This window comes from Solanum tuberosum, unplaced genomic scaffold (assembly GCF_000226075.1).
Source record: "Solanum tuberosum cultivar DM 1-3 516 R44 unplaced genomic scaffold, SolTub_3.0 scf00102, whole genome shotgun sequence".
Lineage (NCBI taxonomy): Eukaryota > Viridiplantae > Streptophyta > Magnoliopsida > Solanales > Solanaceae > Solanum > Solanum tuberosum.
Window position 1 is genome coordinate 839,729 of NW_006239028.1, and position 8,617 is coordinate 848,345.

General features: G+C 34.2%; 1 protein-coding gene across 1 annotated transcript; it reads right to left on the reverse strand.

Moving 5' to 3' along the window:
* Positions 1-887: 887 nt before the first annotated feature.
* On the reverse strand, positions 888-5,696 carry LOC102582749 (TMV resistance protein N). Its single transcript, XM_006348917.2, has 4 exons — positions 5,089-5,696; positions 3,084-4,179; positions 1,671-3,008; positions 888-1,590 (listed from the first exon to the last, which is right to left on the reverse strand). Exons 1-4 carry the CDS (start codon positions 5,583-5,585, stop codon positions 1,081-1,083), a joined length of 3,441 nt encoding a protein of 1,146 aa, XP_006348979.2. The 5' UTR covers positions 5,586-5,696; the 3' UTR covers positions 888-1,080.
* Positions 5,697-8,617: the final 2,921 nt, after the last annotated feature.

Consider the following 8,617-nt stretch of genomic DNA (forward strand, 5'->3'; position numbering starts at 1 on the left):
AGTATATTTTTGGTTTGATTTTTCTTGTCATTGGACATATTTTACGTTTATTTTAGGAGTTTGTAATGAGATATTATTAATTTAGTATAATTTTAGTTATTTTTATTGTGTGATCATGGGTGAATTTTATGAAAAATATTTTTGTCATGAATTAAATTAATTCATCACAAGTTGATTACATTCAGTGACACAAATGTATTGTCCTAGTACCCCCTTTTATTGAATATGAATTTTTTTATTTATTTTGTGACAATTGTAATTGTCACTACTTATGATAATATTTAGTGACAATATATGTCGTCGATAAAAGCAACACTTTTAGTGACAAAATGATATATTTAATCACAAAAATTATTAAACCCTTTTTTTATTATATTAAATTTATCCCTAATTTATACATTTAAGGACAAAATATTTTTTTGTATATAAAAAAATAGTCATTAGTAACGATATTGTATTTTTTCAACTACGAAATACATAAAGCTTTAGAGACATTTGATGTCGTCACTGATTGAACAAAATAATTAGTGATGATTTAATTTTGTCACTAATAATAATATTTTTAGTGACAAAATATACTATTAAGTACAAAAAAGTTACACTTTTTATGACAAATAAATTCGTCACAAATGTTTGTGCATTTGGTGACAAATTTAATTTTGTAGTTAATATAATATTTTAGTGAAGAAGCACTAAATCGTCTTTGTATACTTTTAGTGACAACTGATTGACGAAATTTTTTTTGTCACACAAGAGTTTTAGTGACGAAATATGATTTATAGATGACGAAATTATTCGTCCCTGATAATCAAAATTGTTGTAGTGGTATCAAAGCCACAACCATCCCAAAACAAAAGAAATGTAAACTAAATTCATTCACTATCCGACTTGTAGTCAATATGTCAATGAGGTGGTGCTTAAATGGTTTATAATTTGATAATTAAGCAAATTACAAGAAACAAATAAATGAAACAGTAAGAACAAAACCCACTTATAATAAAGTTTTGAACAGATTCATATGCATTTCAGCTTATTCCAAGCGTAAGAAAACTTTTGGCATCATTTCTTTCCCTCTTGCCATCAATTCTCATACACAAGACGCGCTCCCAAACCTTTGACCACTAAATCCGGATGAATGATACCAGAACCGACACGAACCTCAAGCTGAATGAAGTCATTAAAAATGTAATTATCATCATACTTCGGATACTGATGAAATGGTACATGGGCTAGGTAAGTATTATCTAAACCAACAGGTTTTTCACTTCCTATTGAGCCTACACACTTGCCAAATCTGCGTGAAAAACCGTCATGGGTTGTGAACCTAAACCCCATCACAAGTCCTTGGAATTTTTTTAGGCATTTGACATTAAGAATACTGAAGGCATCATCCGACTTATATTTCCGGTAAATGAAAGGAGTCATCATGTCAAAAACAACACAAATAGTTATCCCCCTGAATGTGGGTGTGTACCAATTTTTGGGCAGGGCCACTGAGATTGATTCAGTCCCCGAGTTCTTGTATGTAAACCACTCGGGAATCTCCACACCAGGGAAGCACATACTAAATGAGCCATTCATGTATAGTCCCTGCATGCCCCGTGAAAAGAATGTTATTTGCCAAGATTCATATGTGATATAGTAGAGTTGTGGCTTGGAAGTGTACTTACCTTGTGCATCTGCTTCAACAATGAATCAACCATGGAGGCGTGTTGTTTATTTTTTACAAGTTGATGACATTTTGTGAATGAAAGTCTATGCAACATTGGATATTTGGTTAGCTGATCAATGCTCATCAAAGACGTGCATTCATCAGCATATATCTTTTTTATACTTGGAGGAAGTTCCGGTAAACTCTCAAGTCTCCTACAACCAGCCAATGCAAGGGCTATAAGTCGAGTGAGACGACTTATGCTTGAAGCCGCAATATTGGAAAAATTGTTACCATCGAGAATCAATCCCTCCAAAGACGGTAAGAACCCAAGATTACTTAAAATGCCTCCATCTGAAATTTTGCAGTCACTAAGATCCAACATGATCAATGAACAAAGACCCGACAAATTCTGAAAATTTACACCCATAGACTTCTGGCCACAACTTGAGCTATTTACTTGTGAACTCAAAGCAGTACATCCACGGAGATATAAATGTTTAAGGTTTTTAAGAAGAGACATAGAGGATGGAATTGTTTGGATGGCTGTGTGAGTGCAGTGGAGCTCCTCTAAACCAACTAAAAGTCCCAAATCATCTGGTAAATTTTTAAGTTTTGAGCATCCAGACACATCGAGTGTCTTCAGACATTTCAACCTAAAAATACTGCTAGGTAGACTCTCAAGATGCTTGCAGTAACTTAGATTTATTACACCAACTCCTGAAAAGTTCTCAACTGATGCAGGTAGTTCACTCAAAGCAGTCGCGCCCAAATACAGTTCTGCTAAACGATTCATTTTCTCTTCTATTTCCGGGAATGTTCTTAACTTTGAGCAGCCTGAAAGAACGAGAATTTCAAGCTTTTCCAAGCGAATTCTCTTTGGTATGGTCTTCAAATTTCTGCAGTTCTTCAGATTCAGCAAGACTAGCTTTCCAAGATCTCCAATAGAAAAATTGATTTCTACCAAACTTGTGCATTCTTCAAGAACCAGCCTTTCAAGATTAGGCATAACTGAAAAATCTGGCATCCTTATTAGCTTCTGTGAATGGCTAAGGTTCATGTACTTCAGTTTTCCTAGATCCTTTGAGGTTTTCCAAAGTTGTATGATGCGGCTTTTTTTCAATTTCAAACTAACAAGTTGGTCTCCCTTAAAGCTATTTGGCAGACTTTTTGAAGGATATCCATGCCAATCAAGCCACCTCAACTCATCAGGAAGAAATTCAGGTCCCTGGCAAACATATGCATTCCGGAATTTGAGAAACCTCATACTGGTCATCTGCATGAAGGCCTTGCCACCAAAATTAACTTCTTCTTCATTAGTCAGGTGCAGCGATATGCCTTCAATCTTGTCAGTTGCCTAATAAGCAAGAGTATTAAAGGTGGATGAGAAAAGGAAAATTATGTAAGAAGTCATAAGTTTACAACTACGTACCAAATTTCGTTCGAGTACAGGACAAATATCTTCGCGCTTCCACAACCTACTACATATTCTTGGATTGTAAGAAGCTTCTTGACGAACAATGTGCCAGCCCATTTCTTGTATCAATTGGTGTATTATAATGCGACCTTTTAATATAGTGATCAAACATTTCTCCATGAGAACTTTTATCCCAATGACAGGGCTAAAATGAAAACTCTCAAGTATTCTGGTCACTGAATCTTTGTTCTTCCCTGAAAAGAAGCATGCAATGTCTAAGAATATCTTTTGCTCAATATTGTTGAGACGAGTGAAACTTGGTTCGAGTTTCTTCAAAATTTCATTTTGTGGGATTTGTTTCAAACGCTCCACTTCACTTATCCATTCATCCAAACCTCTTCCATACAAGAAACTGCCAAGGACTTTCAGGGCTAGGGGGAGTCCACCAGTATGCTCTATCACTTGAGCTGATAGATCCTCAAATTCTTTGGTAGGGTGGTTTTTCTTGAAAGCATGTTGTTTAAAAAGTTGTAAGCTTTCATATTTGTCTAAAGTTCCCATTCTGTATATCTTTTCAGTCTCATACTTAACAAGCAAGTGTTTGTCTTTGGTTGTTATGATGATTCTACTTCCGTCACCAAACCATTCACGCTCCCCGGCTAATGCGTCTAACTGTTCTATGTGATCAACATCATCCAGAACAAGAAGAACCTTTTTATACCGTAGTCTTTGTTTTTGCATATTAGCTCCTTCAAACGAATCATTGATCCTTAGTTTTTTTACACCAAGGATCTCAGAAAGAAGTATCTCTTGCAAGCGCTCTAGTCCCTGTTTTGCTGAACGGTCTCTGACTTCGTGAAGAAAACATGCACCTTGAAATTGACTCCGAATGTTATCACAAATAACTCTTGCAAGAGTTGTCTTCCCCACTCCACTCATTCCCAGTATCCCAAGGAAGCGAACTCCACCAGACCCAACGTCAAGCATTTTATATACTTGGTGCATGTGTAACTCCATTCCAACAAGATTTCTAGCATTGCTTGCATGTCTCTGAGTACCCAATCTAGCCATTATATCTTCTGCAATTTTCTCTATGACTCTAGCTTCATGTCTGCATACCTCAAAGGATAAGTAATATCTTAGACAACTGTGTGTATTTGCCTAAATTTCAATTAAGCAGGAGTTCTCTCTTTCCCAATTACATTAAATGAAGTGTTATTATAACCATGCCCAACAAATTGTACAGAAGAAATGGTTTAAACAAGATCTGTGAAGCCCATCTTTTCCATGAAATTCCGAATTCCTAGAAGCTGTTGAGACACTGATGGTGATTCTATTTATTTCCATTAATTATTTTGGAATGCAATGAGGCATACAAAAAGAAATCAGGGCTCAATGAATATTGTAGTAACAAGTATGGGTAAAGAGAATCCAGCAGAATTTAGCAAGGAGAAGTGAGACATCGTTATAGAGAAGCATTAACCAACTTTGGATACAAGTTAACAAACATACTGGATGAACAAGTTTAGAATGTCAAACTTGAGGATTAGACAGAAGAAGACGGAGTACATCAGTTGGTTATACTCTTTTTTGTCATCTTTACTTATTTTGAGAGTTAACCTAGAAAGCAACTAAGACAACTTCATAGCATGAACCCTAACGGACTATTTCCTATTGTATATATATCCCTCATCCCACAGAGGTAATTCGCCAACTCCCCAAATGTGTCTTCCACCGTAGCCACATTTGCTACATTAAATGTGAATCAGTTGTAAACAGAGAGACGCCCTCTATAAATTCCCTTATCTGGTTTGGCAGGTTTGGTATATCCATTCCCTTGTAACTTGATTATGATATAAATACAAGTTGTCTATTGGATTTTATTAAAAAAATATGAACAGAAATCTACGATAATTCTATTTAATGAAAAAGGGAAAAGGCCCTCCGATGCAAAATAGAAATGAACTAAGTATTCAGATTAACATATGACGATGAGTTTGGTTTCATGATAGATACTTACCCATTGGCAGTATTTGGCAAATCCCAGCCAGAAATATTAGCTGCTTCCTCCAGTGCTGCCCTCCATTTTTGCACCTTGTCCTCCTGGAACCGGGCTTCATGTTTGCTAAATGCTTCTCCAAATATCGTTTTTTGTTTCCTCACTGTTGATGGATCTACATCATAGAACACCGGAACAACAATTTGTCCTTTCACATTCTTGCACTCCATGATCTTTGTCAATTCATCTAAACACCATGTTGAATTAGCATAGTTTTTAGAGAATATGATCAAAGCTATCCTTGACTCTTCAATTGAACTCTCGAGTTCCGGTGAAATGAACTTTCCTTTCTCTAGTTTCTCGTCATCTTTGAAGGTATTAATGCACTTTTGTTGCAGAGCAAGATACAGATGGTCAACAAATGTTTTGCGTATATCTTCACCTTTAAAACTTAAGAAAACATCGTAACTCCATCGAATAATTTCTGGGGATGGAAGCAATGAACTTTCCTGATTCATCTTTGCAATAATTATTTTAATTGGCCTGCAAGACTATAAAGCAAGAAACTGGAAGAGGAAATTAGTAATTATATTTACAACAACTTGCATTTATATATGCAGAGTGATGACTTAAGTTAAACTGTTAAGCAACTTCGCTTCAATATATATATATATATTAAGCTTCCATTGATATGGATTTGCAATAGTATTTTATTTGATAGATACCTACTCTCTAATATGATTGTCCCTTTTTAAACAATTTTTTTGAATTTACAATATTAAATAGGGATGTACAATAGGTACTGGTTTGTTTTTTAATTAAAAAATAACTAAACCAATTATATCGATAAAAATTAAATCAAACCAACATAAAGTTGTTTTTTTCGGTTTTTATTTTAGTCGGTTCTTTAGGTTTTTCAAATTTTTTAAATAAAAAAAGTCAGAAAAAATTCACATGTGAGAAGGATCAAATATTACCTCTACATTGAAATTATTAAGAAAAAGTTAAGGGGTATATTGGACCCTTTTAGCTAAATTATAATTATTTTTTTCACTACTACCGTTAAACCAAAAAGATATATTTGGGTCATTTATATAAGACATAGGTAGACACTTAAATTTGAATAAAGTTGAACAAGTAAACACATAAGTCATACATGACGTATTACACGTAGGATACCATATAGAACACAAATTACCATGTAGGATACAACGTAAGACATGTAAATGAAAGTCCTAATGACCTTGATTTGCCTGCTAAGGTTGAACAGTAACGAAATTGTAACTTGGAAATGGTCAAAATGGTTCCATTAGTGGAAAGATATAACCCGGCCCCCTTATTTTTCTAAAAATATTTTCCTTACAGACCCATAGTCAATTAAAATTTGGAAAGGCACATTAAAAAAGTTTTTTTTTTTTTTTTTTTTAAGGCTCTTCTGTGTATTGATTGGGCAAAGATTAAGATATTGTGTAGAGCGGAACAACAATTGATTAGGACTTTATAATTTATGGCACATCCCATTCAGTCCAAGATTTGACCTGAATCTAAATGGGGAGGAAAGTGCCCAATAATTCCAAATTAATTGTTAGTAACAATTTATTACAGTTCATCTTGTTTGTGTAAACTTTTAACTACTTAATAGACTTCCCATAATGATCATCATATCATATATTACTACTCTTTTACTCATGTTTTAGAGAGAGAACGTCCCACTTCTCACTAAAAATCAAGATGTTTCCAGTATCAAATTTACCCCCAATTCCCCCAGACCCACCAGATAGTATGGATATGAGCATTGACCCTATACCCCATTCCTTGGTTCATTAATGGCCATTTCCTCTCTATAAAAAAATGGCATACGGACTTGTGGCTTCGGAAGCCAAAGAAACCACCTCTGTGATATGGATCCGGCTACCCGAACTCCCAACGGAATACTATGACCACAAAATTTTGCCAAAAATTGGGAGTAAACTAGGGAGCCTGGTTAAAACTAATGTGTGTACATCATCAACTCTTAGGGGTAGGTATGCTCGTATTTGCATTGAAGTCCCAATGAGAACTCTTGTTAAAAAGCACATCTTTATTGGACATTTAAAGTAGGAAAATCATGTACGAAGGGGAGAACATTTTGTGTAAATCGTGTGGAAAATTGGGACACACACAAGCTGCCTGCCCGTTTTATCCACTACCACCTAAGCCACCAGATAATTCCACTGGCGACATGACCCAACAGAAATCAATAGGCAACGTCACCGCAGACAGAGAATGGAGAACGGTAAGCTTCAAAAAAGGTAAAAAAACCCTCCCCCCAAACACCAGCAGGGGAGACTGAATCACTTAATTCTGAGTCTAAATCAAAAGCCAAAGAAGGTATAAATGTAAAACTCTGGTGGAATAGTGATCTTATAGGATGAAACCATCTTGGAACTTGATAAGATAGCGACAACTGGGCAGGAAATTCATGCTATGATCAAGGTAAGTCCTTCAAATGAACCTCGGCTTTTTAGTTATACTAGTCCTTAGGAACGTGCGTTGCACGTTTATCCCAAAAATATTGAAATTAATAATATTAACTTTATTATTTACATTCATAATAGTGGAATGTTTTTTGTTTTTTTTAAATCATAACAGTGGAATGTTGCATTTGCCATCAAGCAAGAAATGTGAAGCTAATTAAGATAATATAGCATGTAATGGTATGAATATGTCAATATAACTTATCCTCAATAATCTCTCATTACACACTTTACACGTAGATCCCATATCCAATTTGAAAATATAAAAAGAAAATTTTAAGAATAAATATAAAAATCACTTACAAAGGAACCAATTTACATGAAATAAAACCAAAATTTAAATTTGTGGAACATTTCCAAACACCTTCGAGAGACATGTATCCTTCATCAACATCAATTAGAATAAAAAATAAAATATAAAAATTATTAGTGTATAAAAGAGTATATATTTTATTTCATTCTAATCCATACATAGTGATAAAATCTATTGTCTTCCAAATATTCATTCTCTATCTATCAATATTATCACATATGATGACGTCTTCGATCCAAATGCAACACTAATGCTACTATCCCTAACAATTCTAAAAAGACAATGATATTCTTTTTCTTATGTACCTAGAAGATCTAGTGTAAAGGAACCAAAAAAGTAATATTGGAGCAAAATGAGGTAAACAACATAATAGTTAGATATGGTCATAATTATTATCTAGAATAATTTTCTTCCAAAGATGATAGCTAGGTCAGATCTGAAACATGAAAAATTAAGCTCTAACAAAATAAGGTGAAAAATTAAATGGAAGAAAGAAAAGCAACGACTATATATATATATATATATTATGTGAAATGGCAAAGAAAGGAAGAAGAGAGTTCAATTCACTTACCCAAAGTATGTAAATTAGTGAAAGCACCTATTTGAATTCCTCCGGCAATTACCTAAAAACTAAACATTAAAAGAGAATTATCTCAAAATATGAAAATATATTAGATAATGTTAAAAACTAACTTTGTGAATAGATGGATTTCAACCTCCG